Source organism: Theropithecus gelada, chromosome 11 (genome assembly GCF_003255815.1).
Source record: "Theropithecus gelada isolate Dixy chromosome 11, Tgel_1.0, whole genome shotgun sequence".
Classification (NCBI taxonomy): domain Eukaryota; kingdom Metazoa; phylum Chordata; class Mammalia; order Primates; family Cercopithecidae; genus Theropithecus; species Theropithecus gelada.
The window spans coordinates 64,156,731-64,170,940 of NC_037679.1; the positions used below are offsets into that span (position 1 = coordinate 64,156,731).

General features: G+C 38.5%; 1 protein-coding gene across 1 annotated transcript in view; it reads right to left on the reverse strand.

Moving 5' to 3' along the window:
• Positions 1-14,210, reverse strand: part of ALDH1L2 (aldehyde dehydrogenase 1 family member L2) — a 66,502-nt gene that overhangs the window by 20,105 nt on the left and 32,187 nt on the right. Inside the window, exons 11-15 of the mRNA XM_025403333.1 lie at positions 13,233-13,352; positions 12,508-12,635; positions 10,340-10,490; positions 7,116-7,186; positions 6,927-7,032 (exon numbers count right to left, since the gene is read on the reverse strand). Coding sequence (XP_025259118.1) covers positions 6,927-7,032; positions 7,116-7,186; positions 10,340-10,490; positions 12,508-12,635; positions 13,233-13,352 — 576 coding nt within the window. The remainder of the gene's footprint in view (positions 1-6,926; positions 7,033-7,115; positions 7,187-10,339; positions 10,491-12,507; positions 12,636-13,232; positions 13,353-14,210) is intronic.

Genomic DNA, 14,210 nt, shown 5'->3' on the forward strand with positions numbered 1-14,210 from the left:
CCCCCCCCCCCGGCTTTTTTTTTTTTTTTTTTTTTTTTTTTTTTTTTTTTTTTTTTGAGATGGAGTCTCGCGCTGTCGCCCAGGCTGGAGTGCAGTGGCCGGATCTCAGCTCACTGCAAGCTCCGCCTCCCGGCTTCACGCCATTCTCCGGCCTCAGCCTCCCGAGTAGCTGGGACTACAGGCGCTGCCACCTCGCCCAGCTATTTTTTGTATTTCTTAGTAGAGACGGGGTTTCACCGTGTTAGCCAGGATGGTCTCGATCTCCTGACCTCGTGATCCGCCCATCTCGGCCTCCCAAAGTGCTGGGATTACAGGCTTGAGCCACCGCGCCCGGCCGTATATATATTTTTCTAAACTATTTTTTAAAGATACCTTTAAGGGGTATCTTTTTCTGAACTGTTTAAGAATACAGTAAAGACATACCCCATACTTGTAAATACTTCTGTGTGCATTTTCTATAAAACCAGAAATTCTTTTACATAACCATAGTACAATTATCAAAATCAGGAGATTAACAACTGATAGAATACATGATTTGCAGACTATATTCAGATTTCACCAATTATCCCAATAATGTCTTACAGCAAAAGAAAATCCAACATCTGCATTACATTTAGTTCTATCTGTAGTCTCCAGTAATCTAGGAGAATTTCTGAGTTTTCTATTTCATTACACTGACATTTTTGAAGAGTACAGGCCAGTTATTTCATACAATGTCTCTTTGTTTGGATTTGTCTGATGTTTTCTCATGATTAGATTCAAGTTATGCACTTTTGGGAACAATACCACTGGAGCGATGCTGGGCTTTTCTCAGGACATCACATCAGGAGGCACGTGCTGTAGAATAGTTCCAATACTGGAAAGTCGATTTCGATTATTTGGCAAATGTGGTCTGCCAACTTTCATCGCTGTGAGTTACTATTTTATACATTGTAGTTAATAAATATTTTGTGGGGAGGTACTCCTCAAATTTTTATCCACTAGTTTTAGTGTCCATGGATAATTTCTGGATAATAATCATAAAGTATTATGATGGTTGCCAAATGGTGATTGTCCAATTCCGTCATTCCTTTTACATGTACTTGTTGGCTCTCTAAGTGTTTTCCTTTCTGTTTAATTAATTAATATCAGTGTGAACACATAGATTCTTACTGTAATCAGCAGGTTGTCATCTTTTACTATTGTTATTGATTTTGATGTTCAGTCGTTCTAGATTTGGCTGAGGCAGTCCCTTTAGTACGGCCCCTTATCATTCTGCCATGCCCCTATTACTCTTCGAGCATTACATTGCTTTCAGGCCCGACAAGATATTTTAGATTCATCTTGATTCTTCCCTACTCCAGCTCCTTCTCCAAGGAGCCCAAGTTTCTTTGAGAGAAGAATGGTATTTTAGAAACCAAGATATCTGGACATTATTGAGGGGTCATCGCTTCTAGGCCCTTGTAGCAGACAGAGCTGGGAAAGAGATGTATGTATACACCACACACACACACGTAAATATATGTGTGTATCTATCCCACATATGCCTATATCCATTTCTTTATTTAACTATCTAAATACATTAAAACCCATGAGTTTACACTGATACCTTTATCCAATATCTCAGGGTCGATTCTATCCTTCTGCCCTTTTTACATTTGTCATTCTCTTCTCCAAGAAAGAGAGACATGACTCCCATTATCCACAATATATTTAATTATTTGCTTAATCCTAAAACATAGAGAAAGTCATTTGAGAATTGTTAAGCCATGTCCCTGTGAAAAAGAAGCCTATTAATTAGAGTTGAATATGTATTTGGGTTTTGTTGTTGTTGTTGTTGTTGGTTTGCGTTGCCTTTATCCTGAGGACATATAGTCCAAAGTTAGTCAAAAGTGACTTGGGTTCATGGTTCCTCACTCTCTTCAATGAGGTCATGTTATTCATTTGAAATATAGCTTAATTTGTTTTGTTTACATTTACTTTTAGGATTTTGGCCCCATCTTTGTTGACTATATTTCTTTTTCTTGTTGTCATTGAATATGGGGAATATGCTTCCAAAAGTCAGGACTATTCAAACGTCCATTCAGAGAATGTCGTTCTCCCACCCTCCTTTCCACCCCATTCATCCCATGTTCTATAGATAATCAATTTCATTAGTCTCTAGTTTATCTTTCCTGTGTTTCCTTTTATTCAAATCAGCAAATACATATTTTCTTATTTTCCCTTCTTTCTCACATAAAAAGTGGCATAATATGGATCTCACCTTAAACATCTATCATAGCAATGCAAATCTCCAAAGCAAAATGAAAGCAATACCTTCATACTCTTAAAAACCAACGTCCAGGCCGGGCGTGGTGGCTCAAGCCTGTAATCCCAGCACTTTGGGAGGCCGAGACGGGTGGATCACGAGGTCAGGAGATCGAGACCATCCTGGCTAACACGGTGAAACCCCATCTCTACTAAAAAATACAAAAAACTAGCCAGGCAAGGTGGCGGGCGCCTGTAGTCCCAGCTACTCGGGAGGCTGAGGCAGGAGAATGGCGTGAACCCGAGAGGTGGAGCTTGCAGTGAGCTGAGATCCGGCCACTGCACCCCAGCCTGGGCGACAGAGCAAGACTCCGTCTCAAAAAAAAACAAAAAAAAAAAAAACAAAAAAAACCAACGTCCATTCAGTCTTAAGTCAGTACTTGGTTAGCTTAGACTCTAAAAATGGGATGTGCAAGAGGATCCATTGAGGTGCGAAAAGAAAATAGTGGAACTTTTATTTATATATTTTAGCTGACAAAGATATGAAATAAATGAACCATAACTAACATTTATTGTATGGCTGGATAACACTGCTGTCACACAGTCTGAATGAAGGTCATATGGTCATGGGCCACAAAGGTATGGGCAGTGTCCTAGGAAAGAACAGAGGCTCACAAGGCCAAGGGGTAGCAGTGGTTCCTTCCCTTGCTCATTTGCTTTCAGAAGATTGCCCTCTGATGAAGTTTACAGGCCGGATTACATGGTTTCACAGACTATGTTGTTATTTTAAGTAAGTTTGTCTTCATAAAATGGACAAGTGGCCAAAAAATGTGCATAGAAACTGCACAATAAATAATAATGTTAACAAGCAAACAATAAAGAGGCAGGGCTACCACTTTTCCTCCTTCTAGTAACAGGTCCATGACAGTCACATTGTGAGGTTTGTAAAATGTCAATGTAGATTTAACTTGATGAGAAGTTGGCCCAAAATATTTGAAGTTATCAAGACTGTTAAAATAGTGGATTTACATCTAGTATAATTGAAGATGATCCTAGCCCAAGTATATCTGATTATGCCTTGGTATGAAACCATCATAATTAGAAAGATGTTTAAAAACTATCCTGAATTAATTATAATTCTTTTAAAGTAAGAATATAAAGGTTTTAAAATGTCATTTATAAATAAAATAAATGGTTTCATCTCTATCACAGCTCTTTTCATTTCTATTGGTTTTCTTCCATTTGGCTATCCAGTGTCCCTGCAGGATTATAGGTTTGCATAATATATAGGAAAGCCTCTAGTATGGTTCTGGGCAAGTGTAGGTCATTGCTAAATATGAGGTTAATAAAGTCAGAACTTGTCACACCTGGACCAAACCACTCTAGGCCATGAAAATCTGTGCTTTCTTTTGTATGAAGCCAGGAGGGAATCTTTCACACATATAACAAAGCAGACAACTGGTTTAAGAAGAGTCATCTCAATTCAGTCCTCTTGACATTCACATAGAGCCCTAATATTATAAATGCATCACTGCATAATATTATCCAATAAAATAAAAAAGTCCAGAATAACAATGGCACCTTTGGGTCTTTCATTCTTAGGATTTAAATTATCTTCAACTATAAAACTGCCAGTTTTAAACTGCAGATAGAGCCAGACTGTAATTTCCATAGGGACAGAAACTGTGTGTATCTTCATCACTACTACCTGCCTGGCAACTGGTATGCACTCAAAGAATGTTTGTAATTTTTGGACATTATATATACTCATTGCCATTCCTCAGTAATTAGCACTCTCATTGGATATCATTCAGTGGTTCTCCACCCTGGCTGTGCCTTGGAAAAACGTGAAGCTTTTAAGCAATACCAATGTGTGGTCTCCAACTTAGACCAATTAAATCAGATCTTTCCTTTTAAAATGCTGAATGGGGCCCCATCTCTGCCAGTGGGGCCCCATATGAGCATTTTAAAAGGAGAACTTTAGGTGATTCTAATGTACAGCCAGTGTGGAGCTCTACTGGGCTAGATTATCTGTCTCCTCACTTCACTCAACTAGCTTCTTGCTGTTTAATGTGTTGTGCACCCATTAAACAAGAGTGGGAAACAGTAGTCTTGTATAATGCTGGTGAGCTAATACGACCCCCATGGATGGCTTTGTCAATATCTATCACACAAATATATGTATCTTTTAACTGAGGGATTCTGCAATTAGAAACATATCCTATAAATATACTTGCACATGTGCATTATAAGGTTTATAAGGTTATTCACTGTAGCATGGTTTATACAGCAAAAGGAGAGAAAATCTGAATATCCATAATTATGGATTAGTTAAGTAAAATATGTTTTATCTATATGATGGAAACTGCTAAAAAAAAAAAGGAAGAATTTTTTTTTGGTAAGTATATAAAATGCTGCTTTTTGTGTGTGTTTTTAAAAATTTTATTTTATTGTGGTAAGAACATTTAATGTGAGCTCTACTCTCAACAAATTTTGAAGTGTAAAATATAGTAGTATTAACTATAGGTACAATGTTGTACAGAGGACCTCTAGAACTTATTCATCTTACATAATTGAAGTTGTTTTTTTGTTTGTTTCTTTGTTTTTTGAGACAGAGTTTCACTCTTGTTGCCCAGGCTGGAGTGCAATGGTGCGACCTCGGCTCACCGCAACCTCTGCCTCCCAGGTTCAAGCGATTCTTCTGCCTCAGCCTCTGGAGTAGCTGGGATCACAGGTGCCTGCCACCATGCCCAGCTAATTTTTTGTATTTTTTAGTAGAGATGGGGTTTCACCATGTTGGCCAGGCTGGTCTTGAACTCCTGACCTCAAGTGATCCACCTGCCTCGGCCTCCCAAAGTGCTGGGATTGCCGGGCACGGTGGCTCAAGCCTGTAATCCCAGCACTTTGGGAGGCTGAGGCGGGCGGATCATGAGGTCAGGAGATCGAGACCATCCTGGCTAACGCGGTGAAACCCTGTCTTCACTAAAAATACAAAACTTAGCCAGGCGTGGTGGCAGGCGCCTGTAGTCCCAGCTGCTCAGGAGGCTGAGGCAGGAGAATGCCGTGAACCCGGGAGGCGGAGCTTGCAGTGAGCCGAGATTGCGCCACTGCACTCCAGCCTGGGTGACAGAGCGAGACTCTGTCTCAAAAAAAAAAAAATAGACAAAGTGCTGGGATTACAGGTGTAAGCCACCTCACCTGGCCAGTAATTGAAACTTTATGCCCATTAATTAGCAATATATACATATACACATATATAATATCTATATCTACATATAATAATATATATCTCTCTACATATACATATAAAACTACATATTCATAAATATACACATATATATGTACAGACTATCTCTGGAATATCTAAGCCACTATAGATAACAATTAATCCCATTGGTTGTCTCTGGGAGGTAAACTGGTTGGCTGGGGAGTAATGATAGAAGGGAGACATTTCACTATCTACCTCTTTGTATCTTTTGAATTTTGAAAACTTTGTATACCTACTTTTTCAAATCGTTTTTAATGATTAAAACAAAATGGCCATGGTCACATGACCATGTAGTTTTGCCAAATGAAACTGTATTTTTTTAAGCTCTGAAAGAAGAAATGAAAGAGTTGAGAGGTAACAAATTATAAACTCTTCTAGAATAAAGACCAAGTTTTCTCCATGAATTATGCACCTCAGAATGCCTACTACATAGTAAAGTTACCTGCATATAACAGAAACCCAATTAAGAAGTTTGTTTTTCTTCTTATTTTGCATAGTGCACTTTATATAGTAAAGTATCAGCCAGTGTTAACTTGGCTGCCATATTTTTTTCTTAAAAAGCTATTGTAGCATTAAAAGATTTTTTTGAAAACTACCTTAACTATTTCTTAAAAGTATTTTCTTGTTATCCATCTGGATATATATTTATAATTACAGATGTTCTTTTACATGCTTTTCCCTCATCTTCTACATCTTCACTATATATATATAGTGAGCTAATATATATATAATATATATTATCTAGTGAGCTAATATATAATACATATAAATATGTTTTATGTAATATATATAATATATGATATATAATATAATATAGTGAACTAATATAAAATACATATAAATATATATTTTATATATTTTATATATTTTTATATTTTTTTGAGACAGTCTCACTCTGTTATATAATATATAATATATACTGAACTAATATATATAATACATATTTTTATATATATATATATATTTTTTTTTTTTTTTTTTGAGACAGAGTCTCGCTCTGTTGCCTAGGCTGGAGTGCAGTGGCAAGATCTCGGCTCATTGCAACCTCTGCCTTTACAGTATTTTTGACAATTAAATTTGAATACCTGCATAATACTTTTTCTGATATCTCATAATTACTCTAAATAATTCCCTAAATGTTGGGCACTTGGCATTTTGCAAGAATTGAATTGGTTTGTAGAAAGTCAGTGGACTTCACTGATGTGCACCATGCTTGCTTCTATTATTATGAAAATTTTAAATTGTGGAATCTCCATACAATGTTATTAGCTATTAAAAATGAGTATTTACTGACATGAAAAGTTGTCCATGATGTATGAGAAAAATGCCATACGATCTCATTTTTGTTTGCTATTTATAAATATATGTCACTCTTTTGAAGTACTGGATGTAAGAAGGAGGCAATTCTGTACCTGGCCCTTTGTGGCCTTACCTGTGCTGGCTTGAGCACTAAGGTATTGCCTGCTGCCAAACACGCAGCACTCTTCCACGCCAGCATCATCAGCGGGTAGTTCCAGGGAATAATAATGGCACAGACACTGCCGGGGAAGAAATTCGACACGCTTAGTTGTTTCAAATAACACAACTCATGATTCACTCAGAGGCACTCTCCTTATCTTACCCGAGTGGCTCTTTCTTGGTGAAGGTCAGATTGCGATTTGGACGGGCCTGGTTGATTGGAATAGTAGAACCCTAAAGAATAAGAAAAGTTGATACTTATTTTACTAATTTAAATAAGTAAATTTCATTTCAAAGGATCCATTTTCTGTCTTCCTCTCTTACTTTTTGTTAGCTGATATGAAAGAGTGTTTGTTGATAAGAACTATATCCATGCCAAAGAAGGAACAGCTATTTGTTTCTCAAGAGAACCATGAAACACAGGAGAATAAACATAATTCTCATTTTGTCCATTCCCAATTGCTTGGCCTGGCAGAGAATGTGAACTGCCTGCCTATTATCCACTCTCCCCTCTGTCCTTAGTAACAGAATCCCTGTACTAATAATGGAACAGCAATATGCCTATCAAATACTATGGTTCCCATTCTCCAGGTTAGGGATGGTCAGTGGAAGATACAAGCACAAAGCATTGGAAGGTGACTGCTATTTAAACCAGACTAACTCAACTCCTTTATTCTTCCCTCCATGTCTGCTTCCTCCTTCTTCTTGTTTAGACTACTGCTGAAATGGCTGGCACTGCAGTGATTTTCTTGAGATCATGAGTCAACCTTCAGGGTGGAGGTCACATGGTACTAAAGATGGCCTGGCAAAGACAGAAAAAGAGTTTGCATCTCACATACTAGTCCTGACTGCCTTTCTTTGGACTCCTTGAAAGTGAGAGAAAAATAATAGGGTTAAAAAACAGGATTAAGTTGGCTGTTATATGCAGCCAATTGAATCCTAACAGATTCACAATAGTAGGCTTTAATGAAAGCTATTCATTTGCTTTGCCACATAAAATCTTATTGCTGCTACTAATAGAGTGTACAATTTCTTAAAATACTTGTAGCCAGTTATGTCTTGGAATTCATAATTTTTTGGACTTTAGAAACGTAATATAGTGCATGTACCTTAAATTATCTGCTACCCCAGCAGGATTTGAATAAGCCTCCCATAATCAAACACACTAGTATTTTTTTAAATGTACTTTAAATTCTAGGGTACATGTGCACAACGTGCAGGTTTGTTACATAGGTATACATGTGCCATGTTGGTTTGCTGCACCCATTAACTCATCATTTACGTTAGGTATTTCTCCTAATGTTATCCCTCCCCCAGCCCTCCACCCCTGGACAGGCCCTGGTGTGTGATGTTCCCATCCCTGTGTCCATGCAAACACACTAGTATTGATTCACTGAAACATATGAATATTCACTCTAAGTGATGTAAATAAATATTATTAATAGATTATGTTCATTCAAGTCAGGGTTTGGCATCAAATCAGTTTGAACTAATCAAACAATTTTCAGGTTTCAGAGCTATTTGGATTTCATAATTGGGGATAAGAGATGGACCTGAACTACCATTAGTAAATATCAATATATGCATGACTTTGTGGCTGAATCACAATAAAAACTTCATTTTTGTGCAAACCTGCTATGTTGCAGAGTTGTCTAATCCTGTAGTGTACAAATACTTGTTTCCAGTCCTCAAAACATAACTTGCAAAGTATGTATTATTGTGACCATTTTATAGAGGAGGAAAGTAAGGTTCTGGGAGATAAAATAACTTTAACAACATTGGCTGATACGGGCCAAAGCTGACTTGGACTCAGGTGTGTCTGACTGTACATTAACATTGGTGGCAGCAATGTGCTCAGATGAATACAATGTTTCCCAGTCTCCTTAGCAGATAGAGATGGTCAAGGAGGGATATGAGCAAAAGGTACTGGGAAGGTAAGAATGCTTTGTGAAATTCCTCTTCCCACTCCCCCTTTCTCACTTGCTTCTTTTTGCTGCTGGGAATGTGGTTGCAATAACTGGTACTGCAGTGGTTATTATGAGTCTATGAGGAACATGCATACGGCAGTTTGCTACAAGCCCTACGTCTCCCTTTTGTATCCCCAGTGCTGGAGCTAGTGTTGTTGCCATTGATCACCCCATGTTTGCTATTTATTATATAGTAAAAGGAAAATGAAATATTTATTATTCCTGTGTCTTTATCAAATTTTTCCTTAAAAAAATTTTTTTTTGGCTAGGTGCAGTGGCTTACACCTGTAATCCCAGCACTTTGGGAGGCCAAGGCAGGCAAATCACTTGAGGTCAGGAGTTCGAGACCAGCCTGGCCAACATGGTGAAACCCCGTCTCTACTAAAAATACAAAAATTAGCTGGGCGTGGTGGCACACACCTGTAATCCCAGCTACTTGGGAGGCTGAGGCAGGAGAACCGCTTGAACCCAGGAGGCAGAAGTGAGCTGAGATGGCGCCACTGCACTCCAGCCTGGGTGACAGAGCAAGACTCCATTTCAAAAGAAAAAAATAAATAAATTTTTTAAAAATTTATTTCTACTAGGACACAGGTTCAAAGACAAAGTTTTTCTTATATTCAGTCTTCTTCCACCATCTATGGTAGCTCTCTGGCCTCTGTAGGTATTTGAATTTGTACACCCTTCATGATACTAGGCTTCTCCAAAATGTCTAGAAAAATATTCAACACCCTCAGGAGATATTATAGTAAAAGTACAAAGAATGTCATTAGACTTTAGATTCAGAAAATCTTGAGTTCAAATCTGGTCGTATGGGTTACTTGCTACAAATTATAGGAAAGGCATCCATGTCCTCAAGCCTCTGTTTGCTCACATGTAATAAGGGGATAAGAGCTATCCATTTACTTCCTGTAGTTGTTATAACCATTGCTAGGGTCTGAAAGTGTCCCCTAAAATGCATGTGCTGGAAACTTAACCCCCAATGCCACAGTGTTGGGGGGCAGGGCCTAATAGGAGGTGTTTAGGTCATGAGGGCTCCACCTTAATGAACGGATCAATGCCGCTATAAAAAGGGCTTGCAGGAGTGGGTTCACTCTCTTCTACTCTTCTGCCAGGTGAGGACACATCATTCCTCTGCACCAGAGGATGTACTATAAGGCACCGTCTTAAAACTAGAGGCCAAACCTGCTGGCACCTTTATCTTAGACTTCCCAGCCTCCAGAACTGTAAGAGAATAAATTTCTGTTCTTTATAAATTACCTAGTCTCAGGTATTCTGTTATAGCAGCATAAAATGGATCGAGACAACCCTGTTATGTTGGTGTAAAAAAATCTACATAAAAAGAGGATCTGACACAGTGCCTGGTACAAACTCATCAATGTTAATCCCTTTTTCTTTCAGAACAAATAGTACTTGTGCTTACCTGAATTTTGTCGCACCAGCCAGCAAAATATCTGAATGTTTGCACGGACATTCCAATGTGAGTCTTCAGAGCCAAGGTATAGACAGCCCCTGAATCAAGGGCTTCAATGGTTGCCAGCTCTTCTTGGTTCTCTTCCAGTAGGTCTGCAAGTCTGCATGGTCAGTGAAAGAAAGAAATTCAACAAGTATTGATTGAGCTCCTGTTACATACAATGCAGTATCCTAACGATGGAGGTTTCAGAGGTAAACACATATGGATCAGATCTCTGCCCTTATGGAGATCATGGTCCAGTAGGGAAGAAAGACATTAAACAAATAATTTCATAAATCATTTGTTTCAAGAATTACAAAGGAGTAGCAGAGGGTATTGGAAGCGTATATAATTTGCCTCATCTATGTGTAAGTGGAACAATGATTGAGCCAGTACCAGTCACTGGAACCACATTCCTAGAACCCACACCTTCTGAGAACCCATGAACATTTGAGGATTTCCAGTTGGCACAAAAATATTTCCAACACTAACTGAAGAGACAAGATAGCAATGTACACAATGGATTATAAACACTACAAGAGATTTCTGTTTGGTATTCGGTTTTATGGGAAGGTAAGTGCAGGACTGTATAATGACTGTGATACAGTAAAAATTCATCTTTTGTGGTCAACTTCTCTATTTGTTTTTCTTCTGTATTTGTAGTGCTTCTCAGAGCTGTTCCTTTGGGGCCACTCTAGAGTCCAGCTTGAAATCCCCCTCCCACAATCTTCGTTCCAGATCTGGCTTGTATTAGTTCGTTCTCACGCTGCTCATAAAGACATACCTAAGACTGGGTAATTTACAAAGGAAAGAGGCAAGAGAGCATGTACAGGGGAACTGCCTTTTATAAAAACATCAAATCTCATGAGACTGACTTACTTTCATGAGAACAGCACAGGAAAGACTTGCCCCCATGATTCAATTACCTCCCACTGGTTCCCTCCCATGACACGCGGGAATTATGGGAGCTACAATTCAAGATGAGATTTGGGTGTGGACACAGCCAAATCATATCATTGCTCTGAGATCTATTGATCTAGGTCAGATATTGGATTTTAGGTAAACAGCAAATGGAATTTATGATTGAATCTAGTTATTCCTGGCATCCTTCATTACTGATTTAAAATATTCTTCTCAGTCCTTATTATTTTTCTTCCTTGTTCCTATTCCTTACAGATCAAGTTGATATAAAATGTTTTTTTTTTTTAAAACAACGGGGTACTGGATATTTTCCACTTGCCACTCTGTATCCATTCTCCACCCTGCTCTGTGACCTTGACCCTGGTGAATGACCTTTATAGATTACATCACCTGGCTCCCTTGCTCTCCCATTGGGCTTGGCCAGTGAGAGGCCACTGGGAGACACCCACAGAAGATTGGTGAACTGAAAGAAAAAGTGGTTGGGGAATTGGATTCCCTGGCTCCCTTGCTGATGGACGGTGGTTCAGAAGCTGCCATGCCCCTCCACTGGAGTGTGGTTTTCTCCTATAGCTACAGATCTCGCCAGATTCCAGTAACAGCTCCTTCTCCTGTCCCTTCAGACCTTGAAGACGTAGCAGCTTCCCCCTGCTGCTAGCCCTGCCTGGATGTTTCAGTATCCTTTATTGGATTTCTTTGACCTAGCCCACGTCTTTGTAAACAGTTCTTTATTAAACTTCTTTTCCAGCTGGGACCTGCCTGGTGCAAGCAATACTAACATAATCAACATATATAGGATTTAATATGAGTCAAGTAACAGAAGACATATTTCATACTAGGTGAATACCAGAATGTTTTGCAGGAATTTTTAAAATGTTGGCAATGTTAGCCAATATCCAAAGGTAGTAGACTTGTTTTTCTTTTCTTATCTTTTTTTTTTTTTTTTGAGACAGACTCTTGCTTTCTTGACCAGGCTGGAGTGCAGTGGTGCGATCTTGGCTCACTGCAACCTCCACCTCCCAGGTTCAAGCAATTCTTCTGCCTCAGCCTCCAGAGTTGCTAGGACTACAGGTACGTGCCACCACTCACGCCTGTAATCCCAGCACTTTGGGAGGCTGAGGCGGGCAAATCACCTGAGGTCAGGAATTTGAGACCTGGCCAACATAGTGAAACCCATCTCTACCAGAATTACTTTTCTAAAAAATAAAAAATAAAAATACCTGTACATCAATCTTCCTCTTTCTCTTGCATTCATTCTTCCCCATTCACCATTTTCAAAAGCATCTTTTGCTGCTGCTACTGCTTTATCAACATCCGCCAAAGAAGCGTAGGATACTTTGCATATTGTCTATTTCAAGGTAAGTAAAAATAGGTCACATGAGAGATATGAAAATATGGTTCTTGGAATTAATATTGTATTAATAGAAAAAATAGAGTATTACTGATTTTTTAAAAAATGTTATGATGAGAAATGAGTATATCCAGTACTACGGTAAAGAAAAAGAACAATTTTAATATGAAAATTGTGAACCAGAAATTCGGTACTTCTCATGTCGTACTACTTTATGGAAGAACACATTTAGGAAGACAGAAGACTCTGTAGTTCTTCCAGTGCCTTGGGAAAGCTGAATTTCTTGCCATGAGTCTTCAAAGTCTGAAAAATTTTTTCACATGTATCTCTATGCAGATGAGTGCCTCTGATGTTTATAGGTAAAGCTACCTGTCTAAACTTATCATAAATGTTCTATAAAATAGGTTACTACAGTTAATAGCAGCTAGTACCAGAACTGAGTCTTTGAAAGAAAAGCATGAAGTACATTTGCATGAAGTGCTTAGAGGCAGAGTGAGAGAATTAATGGGCTTCTTAAGACTGCCTCTTTTACAATGGTGTATAAACTAAAAATCCACCACCGGTGATCACTACTAACACTATAGAATTACTCACAGATCCATCCGTTGGGTTGATAGTGTCGTAAGTCTTTCCATCGTCTGCATCGGTGAACTGTCCATTTATGAAACACTGATACGGCATTTTTACCATCATTTCATTGACCTCCTTTGAAACCTGAGAGAATTATATTAATAGAGTCAATGGATTTCCATATTTACTAATTTGATGTCAAACAGCACTAAAGAAGCATATTCACGAATGCAGAGGGAGAAGTCAAATTCTAGTTCCAACCATACAGAAGACATGCATATGTGAGATTTGGGTCTCAAGATGCTTGCCTTGGCAACTGGGGCAGGAGGGTAGAAGCTGTAAAGACAAAAGTGCTCTAGGCCAGGCTTTATACAGATTTCAGATTTTCTTTCTTAACAGGTAAAAGGTAACTCACAAGACCTCTAGATAATGGAAACACCACCATCTAGTGGCAGCATTGGTGGAGTGCAGCTATTGCTTTCATTGAAATCCTTGAAAATGCCTTTGTCAATAGGTTTCCTTTTACACTGGCGCCGTTTTAAGTTTGCTTTCCTTAAGTTCCTCTCGGTTTTCACTTTTTGTCTGTTACACATGTGTTGCCTAAATTGTACTCTGCCAGTGGCTGGCAAGCAAATTGAGGTTAGTCAATGATCTTTGATGAGGATCAGATTTTTCAGCAATGCAATGGGGATAATGATACTGGCTTCATACAGTTATTGGGAGGAAAACTGAGGTAATATATCAATGCTAGGTATTCAAAAGGAAATTTAATTATTTAAAAAATTATTTCCCAGGGAGGAATTGTCAGTGCTTTAAAAAGAAACAAAAAATAGCAAGAAAGTCTCTTGCCTTTTCCCACACTGAGTGCTCGTGATCTATGAGCTATTTCTGTTGTGTTTATATGGGATATAATGAAGGAAATTTCATGGGAATTGATGTGTTCAGTCTCTACAAACAGTCCACTTTTCTTAAATTATTCTGGGAATATGCTGAATGTCTTAC